General features: G+C 38.8%; 1 protein-coding gene across 1 annotated transcript in view; it reads left to right on the top strand.

The window, feature by feature from the left end:
* Positions 1-3,157: 3,157 nt before the first annotated feature.
* The window catches only part of LOC110964604 (solute carrier family 4 member 11-like), a 31,648-nt gene continuing 13,163 nt past the window's right edge, over positions 3,158-21,642 (top strand). The window contains exons 1-8 of the mRNA XM_051954889.1: positions 3,158-3,263; positions 16,843-16,893; positions 17,709-17,792; positions 17,930-17,973; positions 18,275-18,494; positions 18,613-18,694; positions 18,937-19,060; positions 20,106-20,315. Of these exons, the coding sequence (XP_051810849.1) occupies positions 3,203-3,263; positions 16,843-16,893; positions 17,709-17,792; positions 17,930-17,973; positions 18,275-18,494; positions 18,613-18,694; positions 18,937-19,060; positions 20,106-20,315 (876 nt within the window). The 5' untranslated portion in view covers positions 3,158-3,202. The remainder of the gene's footprint in view (positions 3,264-16,842; positions 16,894-17,708; positions 17,793-17,929; positions 17,974-18,274; positions 18,495-18,612; positions 18,695-18,936; positions 19,061-20,105; positions 20,316-21,642) is intronic.

The raw sequence follows: 21,642 nt of genomic DNA on the forward strand, positions 1-21,642 counted from the left end.
TAAAGACTTGGTTACATTTGTGACTGTGTGTGTTGTTTGTGCACGTGTATTTGCATGTGCGCATGATGAAAATGTTTTTATTTTTTAGCCAGGCTCTGTGTGCACACAAATAAGAAACCTTGATAAGAATGACAATAAAATACAAAATGTAATTAAAACATAAAAGTACCTGCAAGATAATAAAATCTTTTGAGCATTTATGACAAAGGTTTACACTCAAAGACAACAACAAAGTCATGCAAGAAATTTAAAAAAACAGTAAGGGTTTTATGAATGACTTAAATATGGAGTTCATAGTTTCCTGAGGATTAATTCTACCCACTCTGACGACCCCATGATTAGTTTTTCTTGAAGGACTACTGCTTACAGCCTTACTCGTTTCAACTTCAGTGAGATGCTGAATCAATATTTCAGCCAAAGCCTTCCTCAGGGGTCAAAAGGCTAGAAAACTGCTGTATTTTCATACATCACCAGGCATTCAGCTGTAATTAGGTGATTCAGTTCTCGACTGACCATCTCAACACATCGTCACACTGATGAAGGGGTCAGGGCTTTCCTGTTGGTGTATACACTGCGTCTGGAGTGCAAAACATTGTTACCTATATAGCTATTTCCGGCGTCGGTGGAGCTGAAGGAAGGTAAAGACAGAGAGACAATGCTAGCTAACATTTAAAATTACACAGAAACCGAGATTTAACTCTAAACTGTTAATCTCTGTGTCGAGCTGACTGTTGCTCTTAAATGAAATGACACAAAGTAAACAGTATACTGTGGACAATATGAAGCCATGATGTGATCACAACCACTGTATAAATCAAGTATTGTAAAGGTGACATCTATGGACTCCCTTTGATGCCCCCTTCTGGCTTTACATCTAATTTTAGTCTTATGAGCAACACGTTTAATAAAGGTTTCTATAGCATCTCCTGGCAAGCGTTTGCATATCAGTGCATCTATTACTGATCCACAACTTAAATTAGATGTGCAAATTTGAGGACCAGAACAATTTTATGAAAGACAGAAATCTTGTCTGCCTGACTTTGATGGATTTAGGAGCAAATGCAAGCTACCCTTTTCACTTATATTAGCTACTTAATTATTCTGTAGCTACTTTATTCTTCTTGCTAGGGTTTTTTACTGAAGTCAAATTGGATAATTTGTAATATCAATTGGGCCATGAAAAAAAAGATTTAATAACTTGGTGTGAAAGACTTCTTTGAAATCAATTTAAATAATGTTGCCCTTTTTAACAAAAAGAGTATACTCAAGCATTCAGGTAATCAGTGTTGGTTCACTCTTTTGGCACTCAGTAAAACCTGTGTTTCCACACTTAAGGGTGAGAGGAAGAAAAACAGAGGAGGAAGTAAGAATCCACAAAAACAGAAAAAAACAAGAAACAATTCTAATTAGGAAAAAAATTCCACTATCACAATTTCTTGCAGGAAAGAATTTTAGAAGAGTAGAACAGAGGCGTTGAGCAATGGGAATTCATTCAGTCTCACACAATAAGTGACAGATTACACATAAAGGTAGATGATTGCTCCAAATTTGGGTTCCATCGCTTTGGGGTCGTGGTGCTAAATACCAAGAGATCTTTTCCTCTGGTGCACTGCTTTGTCTTAGTTTTGACTTTTGAAAAAAATAAAATAAAATTTAGCTCTCACACGCCCTCAGGTATTAATTGATGTGCAATCCCTTTTAAGGAGTAATGGAGTGGGTTGTAGGGCTGCCTCATGGCTGGGTTACAGTCTCTCAGGCAAAGTTCCAAAGATGTGCTGTCGACATCGACGGCGATAACAGCGCACATTTTCAGACATCCCTCTAGTGACACTAATCATGCTGCAGCGGGTTATAAAGGTGAAAAATGCTGCAGATAGTTTTTAAAAGGAGAGCTAGATAGAGAAGATAAAAGTCTGTCTCTGCTCTTACAGACACTCGCAGCAAAACTTAAGTGTAAATATCCGATCATTAGCTTTGTTACAGGTAATGAACTGCAGTGGTACTTCCTACCTAACGTGACGAGAGGTGTGTGTGTGTGTGTGTGTGTGTGTGTGTGTGTGGGGGTGTTTCTGAAGCTATCTGCATCTGGCATGCAGTCCACATAGACCATAAATCCCACTCTGAGGTGCCAGTATACTTTATTTGAAGTGCTTTTGGAAACAACCCTCCTCCACAGTTTTATGCCACTAGAGTTTGGAAACTGCACTCAACAAATTCTGTAACTTTAAAAGACTGATAATCCAACATTTACATCCTCTGGCCAGGTGTATGGAGACGAATAAGCTGCCTGGGTTTGTCTCTTAAGACCTCTCTTGTGTACAAATGAATGCACCGTGAAATGCCTTCCTGAAAATGTGCACACTTATTCTCACATTTAGCGAGGAATATGTGCCTCGTTCCTCTCTGTGACTGTCTGCTTTTCTCCTCCCAAAGTGTGCAGAAGTCAAACAACCTGCTGTAAAAGTTCTTGCTGAGTATAACCCAGCCCATTAGGATATGCTGAAGACTGTGACTGCTGACTGCACACACATTCTTTAACTGCTTGAATGAGTTCACTAGAGCAGTTTCTGAAACATGCGATGCAGCACTGTTCTGTATATAAAGTATATGTATACTGCATTTATAATTGTATTGGAAAATTGATTAACCAGAGAAAAGCAGCACTTCAGTGTCCAGACACCTACACAGAAAACAGTCTTTAAGTAGAGTTAATACAAGCCTAGAGATTCTTGAGCAAGGTGGTTTGAAAAGCTGCATTAATACTACAGTGAGTTATAAATCTAAACAATGAGAGATATGAAGGTGGCATTCATGGTTTAACATGACAATAAAATGGTAAACATCTAATGGGTCAGTCGCAATATAATATCAACAGCTCCCAGCATGCGTTAAAAGACGTTTCCTCCCCTGTCGCTTGTCTTCCCCCTTTTCTTTATCCCGACTTTCCCCGAAGCCCTCCTTCACCTTCCACATTACCTTTTGTATCTGAAGTCAGCTCCTCCTGTGATTGGCAGAGAGGACGCTAAGGTGTTATTCATTGGTACTGACCCCGTCCCTTCTACCTGTGGGCCTGCATGCAACAGCACTCCTGCTGCAGCGCTCACACATGAGTCACTCTGTCCACTGTTAGCTCTGCATAGTTTTCATTTCTATGTCCAAAAATATCTCAGATTTTTGTCCGCTTTGAAACAAATCCGGCTCGATGAAGACCAAAAAGGAAGTCCAGGACATGCAGGGAGTCACGGTGAATCGTTTTGCTGAAGGTAAGACTCGTCAGACTGTATTTATAAAGCAGATTATAGTCAAAATATTATCTCTAAATGATTATTCATCGTTTGCTTTGTCCAAGCAACAGATTGCATCAAACCAGGAAGAGTTTGCTTTGTCGTAATAAACTTCTACTAAAACCACTTTATATTGCTTTGACATTGGCACGCTGGTGTGTCAGAATCCTTTAAAATGTATTTATAAATGTTTTTTGACCCAAACATTATTACTGGGAAGTAAAATCTGACAAATGTGTCGTGAAATACTTGATCTGAACTCTACATTGTGTCTTTGTTTGCATGCCTTTTTATTGTGATTGTTTGGAATGTATGAAAGTAATCAGCAGCAGAATAATATTATAGATTTGGTTGTTAAACACAGCATCTGCATTGAAACTTAAGTCTAATTGTTGAAACACGACTAGAATTTCTGAGCATGTTTAAAGTCGCACACATATCAGGCAAACGCATACAGTTGCATAGAATTCAATCGCAATTTTTTTTTGACCAAAAACAATTTTACACCTTCAAAATTCCAGCTAGAATAAAACAGGGACATAAACAGCCACAGGCAGCATCTATTTTTTTTAAGTGTGAAAATGAAATAAAACTCAGTGTGGTACACTGTGTGGTCACATAACAGAATCGGTAAATGTTTCCTTTGTTTTTTTCATCCTGGCTTTTTGATATGTATAATCACACAGCACTGCCTGTCCATGTGTGTCTATATTTAATGTTTGACTGTAACAATGGATCACTGCAAGCTTTCACATGCACTCTGTTACACATTTATAGCTTGAAGCCAGTAAAATATTGTCAACAAATTCATTCAGTAGCTCTCATATGTCACCCAGTACTGAATTATGAAACCACTGAAACTACTGTTGATAATGGGCCTTTCTGCACATGTTAATTGAATATTTATCATGAAGAAGCATTCTGTTCGCTTCTTTTATTACCGACAAACGTAAAAATGATGTGCGCTTTGTGTTTTCCTCTGATTGTGCCCCTCAGGTGTTCGCATGTGAGTGTTTATCCCAGTTATGCCCCGCAGGCGCTTGTGGAGTTTGATTAATGTTTCACGGTAGACTGAGACAGACTCACTGCTTTACTGTGTTCTTGCAGTGAACTCCTTGACCACAGAATGTTAGTTTATTAAAGCAGTATTTCACTGATACATATCTTAATGCACAAGTTGACCATTATGGTCTTTTAACCTTCTAACTGGCAAATAAGCTTAGTTAGCTCAGATCTGAATAGCCAGCAGCTGAGGATACTTACTGATGAGTGTTTTTTTGTTTGTCTGTTTTCCTTCAGGGCCATATGGTTTGATTGGCTTTAATAACTTAATACAGACAAATATAGTAATAAAAATAACAATATAGCAACAATATAATAATAATGATAATAACAACAGCAATAATAATAATAGTGTTTGAATTTATACATTTCTGTTATTTTTTATTATCATCATCATCACTACTATTATTATTATTGTTGTTGTTGTTGTTGTTGCTATTGTCATTAATAGCCCATGGTAGGTTGGTAGGTTGGTGTATTTTCTACTATCAAATAAAATATTTAAAAAGTATACAAAATCCATCCATCCTCTATACACCGCTTTATCCTCACTGGGGTCGCGGGGGTGTATATACTATATATTTTCAATGTTAACAACAGGGCGCAGAATTTGTCATGGTGTTTACTTATTTTAAAAGTCAAATACTGCTGAGTCTCAGGACAGAAGTGGTTAAAACAAACTGCAAAAAACTACCTTCAAATTTTGTCTGCAAGGATATTAATCATATTTTATTTTGAAATTTATTGATTTGAAATGGCCATGCATGCTATATTTGAATAATGAAATACACACACACACACACACACACACACACACACACACACACACACACACACATATAAATTAGAATTTCATTAAACGGTCAGTTGTTTCACGTTGTGGCAGGTGTTGCTTTTGAACATCAGACTCTGCTGCCATCTCGTGGCAAACAAGGGAACTTCTACACACATCTTTACACTTTTTGGATTATTTTTTTCTCTATTATTTTTAAATTAATTTTGCAAAGTTACAATTACATTTTGGCTAAATTCAGGGGTAATTGCTGCCAAAGCTGCCAGCAAACCCAGCGTCCCGGTTCTCTTGCACTTACCGTCAACATGTAATCATTTTTCCTGTCAGGAGATTTTGCTTTATTTTGTTTGCATCCACCCACCCGAGCAAAACTCAAGCTGCCTCGTATGAAATAAAAACTTTACTGAGCGCCCAAGGCGTTCCCCGTAACTACCTTTGATGTCAATTAAAACGAGCCCGTAAAGTTTTATGATGCTTGTAACGTCAAGAAAAATAACAAGCAGTTATAATGAGAGTAATTACATCATGCAATTTGGGATTCACTGGAAGAAATCCACAACAAGAAAGTCACCAGCTTGTACAAGGACTGTTTGTTTTGAATGCAAAATGATTTCCCTGCAGAGCTCCACTTCCTCCTGAACAGGTTATGTCTTTCTTTTTCTTTCTAGTTGGTGCTTTATATTATCATTCCGCCCTGGCAACAAAATGTGCCTCCCCAATTGTCAGATGAAAACAAACAGAAAAGAGACGGGTTTGTTCCTTCAGGCAAAACTGAGCATTCCCCTGGACCTAAATTTAATCAGTAACATAACAGTTTGCAGAAGCGAGTGATAGTCATGTCGCATTACCTCCATCAGTCTGGCTTTATTCAGCTAAATACACACGACAGTCGCTTTAAGTTTGCTTTATTAGTTTTATGGTACCTCACGGTGTACACCAGCCGGTCTGTTCAGTGAATTTCAGTTAAAAATGCCATTATGTGTAAATTAATTATTATTTTTATCACTACTGAATGATAAGATATGTAGAAATAGAAAAATTATGATTTTTGAACCATTCTTATGTGACTATTATTTTATATTTGCTTCAGATCACAAGGATCTAAATTTTTCTGACATTTTAGTGTAAAGGAGAACAAGTATTAGAAAAATCTTTTGATGTAATGAACTGTCCTTTTAAAAATTATATTAGAAACAACCAGAGATTAAAGTAAATGCAATTTCAACAACACTATGACTCAGTTTAACATTTATTTGTGTGCATTGTGCATTACAACTGATCACAGTGATTGTACAATGGCACAACATATTTAGTCACAGGTATGTGTAACTTAAACACATAGTCCTGGAATTAAAAAATAAATCAAACTTATCAAGATATAGAATTTTTTGAAGTCCATTTTCCACATCTGGAAAGTAATTGTAAACACTCTGCACACCTTTAAATCTTAAGCAGCAGCTGTTTTATACAGACAGTTAAGAAAGTAAAGTTGTCACCTGCCTTGTTTATGTATAAATGTATATGTAAAATATACATAAAAAAACTACATACATAACATGGATGCATCCATTAGAAATAATATTCCACTCAACCAAACACTTTTGTAGTGAATCTGATGACCAACACTGAATTTCACAGTATTTACTGCAGCAAGTTTTCATTTAGCAACTGTTTTTTTTTTCCTAGGGCAACAATGTTTAAAGTAGCATTTTACAGATTTATTCTTGCTTCGTATTTGCTCCTGAAACTTGACATCTTTTAGCCTGCACAAGTGCATCAGTATCAGGCATCATGTCCTGAGTAACAGCCAGCTTCAGCATGTCAGTTAAGTGCTTATGTGTGAGCTTTGTGTGCAGTTTTGTTTTATGAATGTTCATTACTGAGAAAACTTGCTCGCAAAGACAGGTCTTCCCAAACGTGCACAACATTTCTGCAGCCAGTGCTGTTAATTTAGGGTAGCCTGGAAGGAGATGCTGATCAAATGTTTCCAAGCAAATCCATTATTTCAAGTTGCATGACAGAGGCAGAAGCTTCGACTGTGAATGGTGAGCGAAAAACTCGAATTCTGTCTCGAGTTCGCTAAAGACCTGCAATCGTTTCTCAAACTCCCACAGCAATCCGTCATCTTGTCTTTGTACTGGCTCATGTCAGCATTGACGCTGGCTGCGAATACATCTCTAAAACAGGGGAATGAGCAGCGTCACCGCTTGCAAGCTGCGTCTCTGACAATGTGAGCTTCAACTTGAATGCACATATGCTGTCATAACACTGGGTCATCTTTTTTTTTGCGCCCTTGGAACATTTTGTTTAGATTATTCAAGTACTCTGTAACATCAACGACGCTGAAGTTAGCTTCCGATTCGGCAGCTTCCGATTCGGCACTTAAGGGAAAAGTTAAGGGGAAATGAAATGAACGTGTGGTGCGACAGTTTATCCACTCATTATCTGTTTTTTTCGACACTTCTTGATGTGTAAACATTTTAGACATTTGGGTAAGACATTAACTATGCCTGACAAGAGCTATTGTATTTGTAAAATTAGTATTTTATTTGTGAAAACGTTTAAGGGGATATTTCACCGTTTTTGCTTTTTAACCAGTCCTTATTAGACCAGGTCCAGATTGAAAACCACTGTACCTACACTCCTCAAATCTGGACTGAATTATTCTACAGAGCCGGCAGATTCATAAAAACACAGTCTCTGATTTGTGAAAACTTTATTCTATTTGTGAAAATGCAATAAAGGCACATTTTACTGTTTTTTCAACATATAGACCACATTAGACCAGGTCTAGGTCGAGAACCTATACTTAACCTTATATTTATTCTTATTATTATCATTATTATTGTTGTTGTTGGTTTTGTTTACAAAGACAAAACTTGACATAAAAAGAGTTAACACTCCCAAAAGTTAGAAGGACAAAATTTGCATCCAAAACCAAGGTACCTGTAATCACATATCAAAGGAAGAAGAATGAGAAAACATAAAAAATGCATTCTTGTATCATTGTTACATTATCTGTAGAGGCCATTGTTCTGACTAATTGTAATAAATAAGTTGCGCAACCCCATCCCAGATGACAAATAGCATTGAAAAGTGCCTTAATTGCATTTTCACAAACAGAATAAAATTTTCACAAATCAGAGACTATGTTTTTATGAATCTACAGGCTCTGTAGAATAATTCAGTCCAGATTTGAAGGTCTAGGTGTAGCGGTTCTCGACCTGGACCTGGTCTAATGTGGTCTGGATGAGAAAAAAACAGTAAAATGTGCCTTTATTGCATTTTCACAAATAGAATAAAGTTTTCACAAATCAGACACTGTGTTTTTATGAATCTAAAGGCTCTGTAGAATAATTCAGTCCAGATTTGAGGAGTGTAGGTACAGTGGTTTTCAATCTGGACCTGGTCTAATAAGGACTGGTTATAAAGCAAAAACGGTGAAATATCCCCTTAAACGTTTTCACAAATAAAATACTAATTTTACAAATACAATAGCTCTTGTCAGGCATAGTTAATGTCTTACCAAAATGTCTAAAATGTTTACACATCAAGAAGTGTCGAAAAAAACAGATAATCAGTGGATAAACTGTCGCACCGCACGTTCATTTCATTTCCCCTTAACTTTTCCCTTAAGTGCCGAATCGGAAGCTGCCGAATCGGAAGCTAACTTCAGCGTCGTGTAACATCAACTATAAAAGCAAGGTCCCGCAGCCATTGTGAGCTTTGTAATTCCACAACTGGTTTACCTTTTTCCTTCGTGAACTCTCTGATGTTCCACGAAGATCGAAGAAGCACTTTAGCACAGCACCTCGCCTTAGCCACCTTACTTCAGTGTGGTACGGCAGGCCATGGGTGATGTTACTGTCACTGAGAAGGCAGTCAAACTGAAGACGGTTCGGACCTCTGGCTCGGACGAAATCAACAGTTCGACACCACCTCCACGACGTGATCCATTTTTAACGACTTACAGCGCAACGCCTCCTGATGCAAAATACAGTGGAATGTCCAAAAACAACTCCCTCCATTTGCGGCTTTGACTTTGTCTTTTAACTTTGCACAAACACCGCCTTTTCCCCGATCACAGATGGTGCACCGTCTGTAGCCTGGCTGACAATGCGGGACCAGTCCATTCCCGACCCTGTCCGGCACCAACGACAGCGCAGAAAATGTCCCGCTGTTACAGTGTCTAACATCGGCGCCGACTCAAGAAACCCTCTGTGACATTCAAAGTCTCGTCAACTCCACGAATGAATATCGCCACTGAGCGACGTCTGTAATATCAGTGCTCTCATCTGTTGCAACAGAAAATGCCAGAAATGACTCCACTGTGCCTTACGATTTCTGCAGCCTTCGTGCAAGTTTTAAACGAACTCCCCTCAGAGTACGCTTTGATGCTAATGCTGTTTTGCTAGCAATCAGGGAGCTGGCATTCACTGCAGCATTGCTGACCTCACGGCTCCGGGTGAAAACAGATTACCGTTTCCTCGAAGCCGTCAACAATTCATTTATGTTCTGTCTTCTCAGTTCTCTTGCAAGCTGTTGTACCTTTTTGCGAGTCTCATAGTGGCGCCGAAGATTAATTCCTTGCTTGCATACACATCAAGCACACAGGTTTGTAATTCACCTTAGTGAACGAATAGGAAGTGTATTGCGGCCATCTGCCTGCGAGTGCCGAGTCACGGTGCTGCGTCATGTTGTCTGCTCCGAATAAGACAGAGCGCCCCCAGCAGACAACGTGGAAACTGCAGTTTGATCAAACAAATGCAGTAGTATTGTCGGTCATAATTGTTTGAATATTTTTGATATTGTGGATGTATTCCACGGGCCGGGTCGGACCCCCTGGCGGTCCGGTACCGGTCCGCGGACCGTATGTGTGACCCCTCCGCACACAGGTTGAGAATATTACTAGTAATATTCTTGAGAATATTACTAAGCAATATTACTAAGTAATACTAAGTGATATTACTAAGTAATAGAACTGAGAAGACAAAAGATAAGGATCTTAAGCGCTTATTCTAAGGTTTTCCACTTATTTCTCTCTGAACTGATCACTAAGTATCATCAAGTCACAACGCAAGACAAAGTTACGACACATTTAAATTAATATTTCCTCCATATCTGAGAATCGTGATCACCTGTGGAGGAACTTTACATCTTTGCCAGCTTTTCTAAGCAGGACAGTCAGTTCACAGTCTAACCGCTGGGGGTTTGAGAGTCTTTAGTTTGAGCCTTCAGCCTCATGTTTACTGCTGTTGCCAGGGCTGTTTGCATTTGTTATTGAATGTGATTTCTTACTGCAGCCTATCCAGTGTTCCACGATCCTCACACATCTGGCTTTGGAGATTGGAAAATTTAAGAGGATTTCACGCAAGTCATTTCAAATCAAAAGGAAATAGATTACTAAAACAGCAAGTGGCCTTTGACTTCTGAGTCTTTACCCTGAGAACAATGGGAGCAGTTATACTGCAGTTAAAGTAATCTGTGGAGTTGTTGACCTCTTGTGCCACCGCAGATCGGTAGTTTTAACAGTGTGTGGCTCTTTCTTAGAGCCTTGACGCTCATGAACGTGCTGTGAAATACACAGTGGAGCAGAGAGGTTTCATGTTATTCTGTGTATTGACAAATGGTGGCAGTAATGTGTCTAGGAATGGAGGAAGGTATGAACTGTAATGGTGTCAATGTAGTGTAGAAAGTGGACTGTAGTTTCATTATTTTAAAGATGTTGTACGTAAATATAACATACCAGATTTCATCAACTGTGAATCGTGTAATTTTGTATGTTTCCAAAAAATCTACACAGTAAATTTCAAGTGTTGTGTTGGTTTGTGTTTGGATTTGAAAACATAGTGCACATTAACAAACTTGCACTGACCTCAATTTTACAGTACAATCTAATAACTATCAAGCCTGGTGTCAGTGAGCAAGCTGAAAGCAACATAACAGAAACAGGAAACTGTCAAAAAGGAAAAAAAACAACATCGAAACATCCACCTCCAGAGGGTTTAAATCCGACAACTTCCTGAAGTTAATTATTTGAACTGATCTGACTGATTTCTGAGCTGAAATTACAAAATTAGAAGATAAAGTACCAAAAGTGTCCCCGCCCAAACCAAACATATCACTTCTTGTATTTATTTCACACAGTATATGCCAATTCATAGGCACAAGGACCCAGCAGAAACAAACACTTCCTTCTCACCCTCATAGTTTCTCTTTCTGCCCTCCCACTTCCTCTACCGAACCCATGCGCTTCTGGAGGAGGTGCAGGGAGGTGATTTTACCTCACTATGAGTGTGTGTGGGTGTGTGTGTGTCTAACACATTGAGAGAGAATCACTAGTGAGTGCAGGGGAGCAGGGCAAAGAAAAAGATGATGGGTTTGACCCTTGGAGAGCATCTTACCTGAATAAAACCTGGAGAGCATGAAGGCAAAAAGGTCCTCCATTTTTGTGCCATCCTGGTAAGTTTTACAGGGTGGAGTGGGGGTGAGAAGGTCTCTTATGTTGCAACCTGAGCCACTGTGTCCAAACACGTGGAGAAATCTTCTTGAAACTATGTGTGTGTGTGGTGGTGTGTGTCGTGTGATGGGAGGATTCATAAAACTGTTTAAAAGTTTGGTTCATTGCATATCCTGTTTAGAGTTAAGATGACTTCTTAACCCTACGATTTTCTTGTATTTGTTTCTTTTTTGTTTACTCTTCACACTGACATGAAGCAGAATATGAGAGAGATGCTTTCATTGGCAGGACAGCTGGAGAGCCTAAAGCAAAGTGCATGGGTCAATATTTACAATATGGCAATAAATAGTACACTGGATTTTCATGAAAGGTTTTAATGACAGACCTGCTAAATATTTCCCGATTTTTGATTTAACCCTGTTATAATGTTACACATAAAGGAAAAGTCCATCCAAGTCCAAGAAAAGTACATTGAATTAATTGAAACATATGCTTATTGGACGAAAGCTTACTCTGCACAAAGTGGGGAAGTCTACAGGGTTATGCTACTGTATTGTACTGTCCATTGTGCAGTAATTCAGCTGTCAGGGTTTGGTGCACTTTACATTTTAACACTGGATGTCTAGCATGTCAGATATGCAGTGTTAAAAAAATGGTAATTAAAATGAATAATTAATACAGTCAGTTGACTAATTCTGTGTTTCATGCTAGGAATTTTTTTACTATTCGATAAAAATGTGTCTATTTACTGCCATTAACGGGTTTAAAAGCCCTACTTGAATTTTCTCAGGTCAAGGCTTAAGGGAGATTATCTGGCAGAAAAATGTCTAATATTCTAATTCTGGCAAATTTCAAAGTTTTCCACTCTCATTTAAGGCATTCTCTGGTTGACGTTGATGATAGTGTCATTTCACTGACAATTCAAATTGTTATTATTAATTAGAATTAGCTTAGAACTGTTTCAAACCTATGATATCTCCACTCTCCACATTTCTGTATCCTGAAGATTAGTGCAATTTGTCACATAAACTATAGCGTAAAAAAACAAACAAAAAAAACAAACTGTGATGTGCACTTTGGCTTGTAAAGTATAACTGGTGTGACTGTGGTTACTGTTGGCCCAGTGGGCCCATATTCCACTGTGCTGGATAAGCAAATATTAGGTTTCCTTGTTATTAGCCTTTAAGGTGTTGAAGCGGAATGAGCTGCAGTTCCTCCTTCCTGCTATTTGCTTGTAACAAAGCATATAAATGTGTACATTGTGACCTACAGTGTACACACCATTCATGGTACAGCTGCCGGCAGCCACCGTGCTCAAATTAAATCTTGATAAGGTTGATTTAGCTTTACCAGAAGTTACAAGCGACAAAGAGATTTTCTTACCCTAGCACATTATAATATGTCACTTTGCAAAGCGCAAAACTAAACAGCTGACCTTCATATTTGAAAGAAAAAAAAACTCTTCACATATATCAGCACTGTGTCCGTCCTGCCGTGAGAGTTTGACCTTGTCCGATTCATAACAGAGTTCTCAGCTTTGCAGCTCTGTGCACTTGCTTCCAGAGACCCAACAAGGATTCTTCTGTTTCCTGTTGCTCAAGGACATCATCTGCCCACAGATAGCAGGGTGACAGGCTTAAATAAAACATGACTTTAAGTTTGCCTTTTGTATCCAATGAGATGGACTAATTACTGACATCAAATCATGGCATTAACAGAGTGGTGCTTTGGTGTCTCAGATTTAAAGAGCTGAACGATACAAAACAATTTTAGATGTAAAAATACTGACAGAAAAGGATTAGTGAACCAGCGGTTGCTACAAGGACATGCAAACAAGAGGCAGCAGCTCTCTACGAGGCTGCACACAGCAACCAGGTGCAAACATTAGCATGCTAATATCATCATGATGACGCTAGCACGCTGATTTGGGTTATCATGTTCACAATGTAGTTTACTGTGTTCACAGTAATTTTTGCATTAGTTATAAACTACTAAATTAAAACTGAGTGAAAACGGTGCAAGAAAATATTTACACTGCGAGTCAAAAGTTTGGACTTACCTTCTCATTCAGTGGTTTTTATTTAATTATTTTATACATTGCAGATTAATACTGAAGACATCAAAACTATAAATAAGTACATGTGGAATTATGTTGTAAACAAAAAAGTTTTCTTCTTCAGTATTAGTCTACAATGTAGGAAATTATACAAATAAATAAAAAGCATTGAATGAGAAGGTGTGTCCAAACTTTTGATTGATAGCTTACATATAATTTATAAGATTTAAAAATATATAAAAGAGATTTTGTGAATGAAATAAAAGTGGATTTACCTTTGATGCACACATTTCCATTTATAAATCAGATCATTTAAATGATGTGTGAATGATATTTGGACTACTTGTGAATTTTACAAACGTATTTCAATCAAACAATGCTCAAAAACGATCAGAGTACAGTATATGAGAGATTTGTTTTTTCCTGAAAATTTGAAGAAATTAAGGTCCACGAGCGTACAAGCAAAAATGTCGACACCAGTTTTGTGCTGAATTTGTGCACATAATTTTACAAATATGTATTAGTTTACTGTGTCAAAATATTTAGATGCAATTTTTTTTTTTTTTTTTTTTAAAAACCTTACAAATCAAGTGTCTATCTACCTAACAACAAGAAATACCAGCCTCATAGTAGCACTACAGAGGAGAGGTTGGTGATGACTAAACCTGCCTGAACACTGTCAGGGGCTCAGAAAACAAAGTATTTTGAGGAGTGTGCCCCTTGAGGAAAACTCAAGGCTTAACTTACACTCCTGCCACTGTAAATGCCACCAGACTGCACCACAAGCTTGAAGCTATACCAGCCGAATTACAGCAAACCGACAACCGACTGGTTTGCTAAAAGACTGTAAAATATTCTGTCTGGTAGATATTTACTGTAGGACTCTGTGGAGAAGACAAATATTTCTGACACTGCTTGTCCTGTCATTTTTTCCTTTTGAAGCGCAAATGTCATTCATATCTTAACACAAACTTAATGCTCGAAGTGATCAGATAGTGTGTTGTCATTACTGCTCATTCCAGTCTGCTCTTGATCACACTGCTGATAATATGTTGTTGAGAGTATTACGATAAACCTGACCTCTGTCTTTAGGAGACAGGACTTAAAAGGTCTCCATCATCCTCGTCACACCCAGCTGAGGTGCAAACAGCTCATTGCCTGAGCTTTGAGGCACCCTGTTGTCTGTGCAGACTCCTGTGAAGCAGAGGAGGCCTGGGAATGTTCTGTTTAATCTGCTTTGAGATATAGCCTTGCTTGGAAGCCCTCGGTACCAAAACGCTGCCTCAGGCAAAGAAAAGCTCGTCTGTACAGCTGCAGCAGCGCTTCACAGATACACGATCGCCTATACAAACATCAGACACAGCTGGCATCAGATTTTTGCTTTAACAGAGAGTGAAAGGATCTGTTTTCAGCTTCTCAGCACATGTCATTTTTATTATCCTCTTCAATATTTACATAACTGACATCCACTCCTTAATCTTTAGTATAGCATAACGCCTTTTTAAAGGTCTTTAAAGTCTGATTGTGTCACAGTGAACATAATGATTCAGTGGGCTCAGATGCTATGGATAATTAGCTGGATTTTTTAAATTTAATAATCAAACCTCTGTCTAGAAACAATCTGTCATTATGTACAGTGGGAGCAGCTGAATGGGTTGCACTCTGGTAAGACACTAGCGCATACCGACTCTTTTATTTTTTTTTGTCACTTATGAAGTGAGAGCTGCTGTTGTGCTGTGCAGAACCGCTGGGGTCAAAGTGTCAGATCACATGGAATCCAGTTTCACACAGCTTTATCACCATGCGTCTGTTAGTTTAACGGTGTCAAACATCTCTGTGGTCACATGGCACAATTCTGTGGCAACAATAAGGCGGAAAAAGTTTTCAAAGTTCATCCGACATTGCTCAAAATGAAAATGATATATATTCTAGACTCAGTACATATGAACTGAAATATTTCAAGCTTTTATTTGTTTCAGCTTTGATGATAATGCTTTGCAGCTCACAAAACGGAAACGTGGTGACTCTGGATGCCCTGGATCCAGACTCAACCTGCTGCTCATGAACCTGTCCTACATTATTGAATCTGAATTTCTTGAGCATCCTCTCAAATCTGCGGTCATCCCTTTTGGTTGTGGACCTTTTCCTATGAAACTTTTTAATTCCAGTCAACTTTCTGTTAATATGCTTTCATACAGCACTGAACAGTCCTTTCAACAGTGTACTTTTGATTGTTATCCTTGTTGTGGAGGGTGTCAGTGATTGTTTTCTGGACAGCTGTCAGGTCAGCAGTCTTCCCAGTGACTGTGGCTGTGTATACTTGTGTATGCTTGTGTGGTTGTCTCTAGAGGTCCTTGATTTACATGTCTGTGGCCACCTGTGAAATATTGTTATATTTTGAGATTGATTTGAGGGAGTTTCATGAGCTGTAAGCTGTTGTCGTCAAATTTAAAACAAAGGCGTGAAATATTTCAGTTTATGTGCACTGAGTATAGAATATATCTAATTTTCACTTCGAGCAATATCTGATGAAAAATCCTTTTCCTTCGTATTCTAATTAAATGAGATCAATTTGACTTTAGGAAAGAGAAGTCCATGCGTGAAAGAACTCTCAGAAGTAAGAACTTTATGTGGATTCGCTTATGTTAGATTTAATCATTGGAACTTATATATAGTCTAGCAATGCTGAAATCAGAGTGTAAAGGATGTTATATTTACAGGCTTTTCCAGCGGGTTAATTTGTCACTAACACTATCTTCAGCATTGTGGGCAGCTCCAAAAAGTCCTAAAAACACATTTCATTAACTGACTGACAGGGTTAGCAGATTGAAGTCATGAAAATAGTGGAATTTAGGAGCCGAGTATTTCAACTGAGATAAAGAAAGTGAACGCTGGACTTGCTGGATTGGCTAAAATCTTAACAAATTTGCTTAATGTCATATATATGAAGCTGTCATAATATGTTTCCCATATCAGTTTTATAATATTTTATGAAATGGATATATTTTAGGCAAAAGTGTGAGTTTTCTTTATTCCATATGACTCCAACCTTTCCATAAAGTAGCTAAAGTGCTGCTTGAAGCCAGGCAGCACAGACAATAATGAAAACCTTCAATAGAAAATACTTTGAGCTTGAAATTGAGCATGAAGTTTTGTAAACACCATCTTTGTGTTTCCTCTCCCACAGAGGCTCCCGGCTCTGGGAGGTCTAAGAATGGATATGTTTTCCAAGAGATGGGTGCGTAACTGCAGCAACACACATTACATTTACTGAGATTGCTTTTCTCAGCAGAGTCCTGCTCTTTTATGAACGTGATATGATCTACACTCTACCAAAGATTCAGGTTCTTTCCTTCTGGATCTAAATATGTTGCCTCAGTTATTTATGCTAATACCAATTCTTCTCGCTACTCACTGATGACCCATTTCACATGCTGGTGAGCACAGTCAGTCCCTTCGCTGTGTGTTGAGAGGTTAATTAATGGGTAAATAACGAGGCAGATGATCTCTGAGTCAATGATGGGAATAGGGACTAATCATAGCTCAAAGCTTTGCTCATGAAGGGTTAAGGTTAATTATCTAATTCTGAGGCAGTTTCTTTCTTCCTCCATAAAACCCTCAATCGAGGAGCCATATTTATCTTCTATACAATGAAGGAATTTACGAGGGGCTGCTGTTGTTATATTGCTGCATGTCTGGTTTAAGGGGGATTTTTTATGGGCTCTCTCTCTTTCTCTACCTCTCGCTGTGTGCTTGTCAACAGATGGCAGAGTGGTAGGAGGGCAAAATAAATTGTCCCTAACGGCAGACATTGTTAATGTGGCTCCCACAGCATCTTAACCTTGATACAAAGAGCAGTTTTATCTCGGTGTGACTTATCATAATAAAGCAGCAAGTGAGGCTGCGTAATGGCCTTTATTATTACTTCTTGTTTGATGTGATTCACTCAACTGTAAAGAGAATTTACTTTTGACTTTGACTTGCACATTTCCTGTGTTGAAATGACTCAACTATATGTCTATGTATGGACTGAGACTTGGTTGATATCCACAGAGCTGCAGAATGGGGAGCAGGAGGATTCGCCTGCCACCAACAAGGAGAACATCTATGACAACGAGAACCCGATCAGCGTTTCAGGTGTGTGTTCAAAGTTAGATTTTATACTTGGACATGTTTAGTCTGTGGTGGGATTTGTTGTGAACATAAACCAGACAAAACAAATGCCTGCATTAGTGAAGTAAAATTAAAGACAAATTGTTTTTTTTACGTTGTAGATGCCGAAGGACCTGGATGTGGGCTTTTAAACACAACGAGAAAAGTAAGACTTACTTCTTCAATGACCATTTAGTATTTTGTTGTAATCATTACCACTGGAAAAAAAAATCACTGAATGCACATCCCTTCCAAACATCTTATTTTAAAAGTTGCACTGCACCACCAGATGAACACCCCTCATTTCTTCAACATAACTGAGATCTGTGCTAAATCTGAGAGCATCAAAAGTCAGCGATGAGGATGAATTTACTCGCTGCTATGTGATGTACAGTAAGAAAAATCAGATGGTGAACTTTTAACCTTTCATCAATCAATCAGCTTTCTTTTGTTCTTGCTCTCACCAGTATGTGAAGCCCATGAACTTCCAGGAGGAGGTGCGCGCCCACAGAGATCTGGATGGCTTCTTGGCTCAGGCGAGCATCCTTTTGGACGAGAAAGCTGCCACTCTGGACGAGGTTCTGAGGCGAATGATAACTCATGTCGTGGAAGATGGCCACGGGAGCTGCAATGTGGAGGAGCTCATGAACTCTCTGTTCACAGATGCAGGAGGGAAAGACATTGATGGTGAATAAAACATGATAAAATAAAGCAGTCTGATACACTTGATGAATAGTTTGCTGAAAAATTTCCATTATGCTGTTTTGCTTTGACCGTTCATTTATATCATTGTATGATTCCACAGTTCACCTTCTGTCAGAAACCATCCAGGGTGTGACAGCTACGTCTACAGGCATTCATTACCAGCAATCCTGGCTTTGTATTCTGTGAGTTCATCTGCAGTTTTGAATTCTTCTCACTAACTAACTGATCTGTGGAAATATCTGCCAAAGGCTTCTTAGTAGTTGCTGAGTTCACTTGACTGAACAGGAACAATACACAACAACATTTTTGCTGACAAAACAATTTTGTGCTTTTGAAAGTGGCACTCCAATTTACATCTGCCAATACAGACTGCTTCACAATCAATCATTTATACATCGCTAATCCAAAATTGCTATTAATACAGCTCCAGTGTGAGGAGCCTGCAGAGGCGTCATGTATGCATCACCCGCCTGGAGAGGCCGCAAAACTGGGGGGTCAACTGCTGCGAGGCTCGCTACGTCATCCTCATCCTCGCTCCGCCCAGAACGGTAAAACCAAATTCTTTGTTCCTATGTTTAAAAACTTGAACAATTAATTATGGCTGACATATTTGCTGAATAATCAATCCCCAGAATCCATTCATATTTTTCTTTTGTTGCTTCCAGCTTCTTTAATGTAAACATTTGGTGAAAACAATTTTTCACAACTTCTGACATCCTATAAACCAAAAAAGTACTTAATAGCTTAATCTGCATCAACAATCACTGTAATCAGATGTACTAAATTGATCCTCTGTCCCCTTGTTTCTCATACTTTGTGTAACACCAAACAAAAATGCTGCCAAATTTTAAGAAATTATTAATCTGTGGGATGTATAAACTAAAAGTGTCATTAGTTATTCAAGATTCTAATATAAAGTACCTCTCCGGTCATTGGTTCAACCCTTAAAACTCATCGCTGTCTGTCAAAGTTACATTTGTCGATACAGCTGATTTTGTTTTTCTTCCATAAAAATAGTCCCTTGCTGCCTTAAAATAGCTTTGATGGAACTCCCTTTCTAAATCTAGACCTCCACACACACACACACACACACACACACACACACACACACACACACACCCACTGCAGCTGGAGTGCGCCAGCAATTCTGTTTTAAATGATATACTTCTTGCTACACAATGGGAATCTGTAATATTGGACGAATTCAGTCATACATGTTTGAACTGGAAACCGATTCTGATAAAGAGTAATGATACAGAAAACCCCACAAGGTGACAGAATTGGTTCCTGAAGTTTGCTACATATGAAACATTGGAAGTCTGAATCTGTGCTGTCAAAACGGCCATCAGTACACTTCAGTTTTAAGGTGGAAATGCTCTACCATGGCTTTCACTGGTTATTTTGCTAAGAATTTCTTATAGTTTATAAAAACACTACATGGACACATTAACAAGGTAAAAATCTTGATTTTCACTGGGGATCATCTTTAAAGAATCCAGTGACCAGCAACTGTGATCTTTCATAGAAAGTTGGTGAAATAATCTTAATTTGCATTTGAAAGCCCCCTTTTCTTTATCTCATCATGTTTTTCAGAAAAGCACCAAGACGCCCATTGAACTGGGTAGAACGTTTGCTACGATGTTCTCCGACATTTCCTTCAGACAGAAGCTTCTGGAGACCAGGACCCAGGAGGAGTTCAAACAGGAGCTGGTCTACCAGCGACAACAACTGTCCATAATCAACGAGAAAGCAGTCGTAGAGGAAGCGGAGGACTCAGATCCACGTAAAGGAAAAACACTCAAGGTGTGAAATAAGAGCAAAAACGATGTAAAACAGACAGTGCTATGTGGGTTATGTGCAGAATTTCCTGAAATGATAAGTGGCCAGATGACTAACATGGCTAATGTGCAGTATAACTGTATAAGAGTGAACAATGGGTGCCAAAAAGCATTAACCTAGAAAAGCTAACATACAGGAACATAAATCTACATAACAAAGCATACTCGCTTATAAAAACAACATTTACATTCTCTACCGACTGTTTGGTGTCTCCAGATGTGGAGACCACCCTCAGGTTTCCCCCCACTATCAGGCATATAAAGATGTGGTGCAGTAAAGTAAAGTAGTTGAGCCAGATTATCTGAGAATCCTGTTTCCACACTCTATTAGCCAGGCCAGAGGAATGAGAAGCAGCTGGGCAACAGACTGAAAAAGCTGCCAAGTCTTCCATGGAGCTGGCAGCAGAATGTGTGCAGCTCCATGTAATGATGAAGTACTTCATTATGTCCACTTTTTAAATTAAGAGGAAATGTGTGTGTTCAGCAGGGGTTTGGAGAAGAGAGAACACCCAAACACTGCTGGGAGAGAAAGCATGTATTTGGGTTGTAAAAGTCTTAACTTAATAACAGGTTGTGGTTACACCTGATGCCTGGACTGAATTCAAAACAGCATTTAAGTGCAGTGCCTGTTGTTGCAAAGGCAGACTTTTAACTTATTCCTGCAATTCCAAAAAAAAAAAAAAAAAAAGTCTGACCATGACAGGTTAAGAATGCTGGATCCACAAACAAAAGTCAAAGCTCCCCCCAATACTATTTTTTCTATTGTTTACAGCTTGATTGCCAACCTGAGGTTTGCTGTAGTGATTACTGTACAGAGTTGTAAAATTCTTTCACGTACTTCTGTAGGCCACTGTGCAGCGTTTTGGCGTTTTTATAAATTGATGGATACACGCCAATCAGTTTTCACATGTCAGGCCACTGACATGAGATTTCTAGGGGGTATCTTGTGGTGTCTGGCACCTGGTCATTGGTTGCAGATTCTTTTGGCCCCAAGAAATCCAAGGGATATGAAAGGTGGGGTCTCTGTGGATCAGGCTTGTTCTGGTGCGTCTCACTGATGCTCGATTAGACTGGGATCTAGGGAGTTTTGGAGGTCTGGTTAACGTCTTGGTATCTTTGTTGTGTACCTCAAATTGTTCTTGAGCAGTTCTTGCAGCATGGCGGGGCACGTTGTCTTGCTGGGAATGTGTAGTCAATGAGGATCAATGCTAGAACAAAGCTTAAATGGGTGTTAAAGTATCAGCCTCATGAATATCATAGCCCAAGGTTTCCCAGCAGATCATTGCATTGCA

Source organism: Acanthochromis polyacanthus, chromosome 10 (genome assembly GCF_021347895.1).
Source record: "Acanthochromis polyacanthus isolate Apoly-LR-REF ecotype Palm Island chromosome 10, KAUST_Apoly_ChrSc, whole genome shotgun sequence".
NCBI lineage: Eukaryota > Metazoa > Chordata > Actinopteri > Pomacentridae > Acanthochromis > Acanthochromis polyacanthus.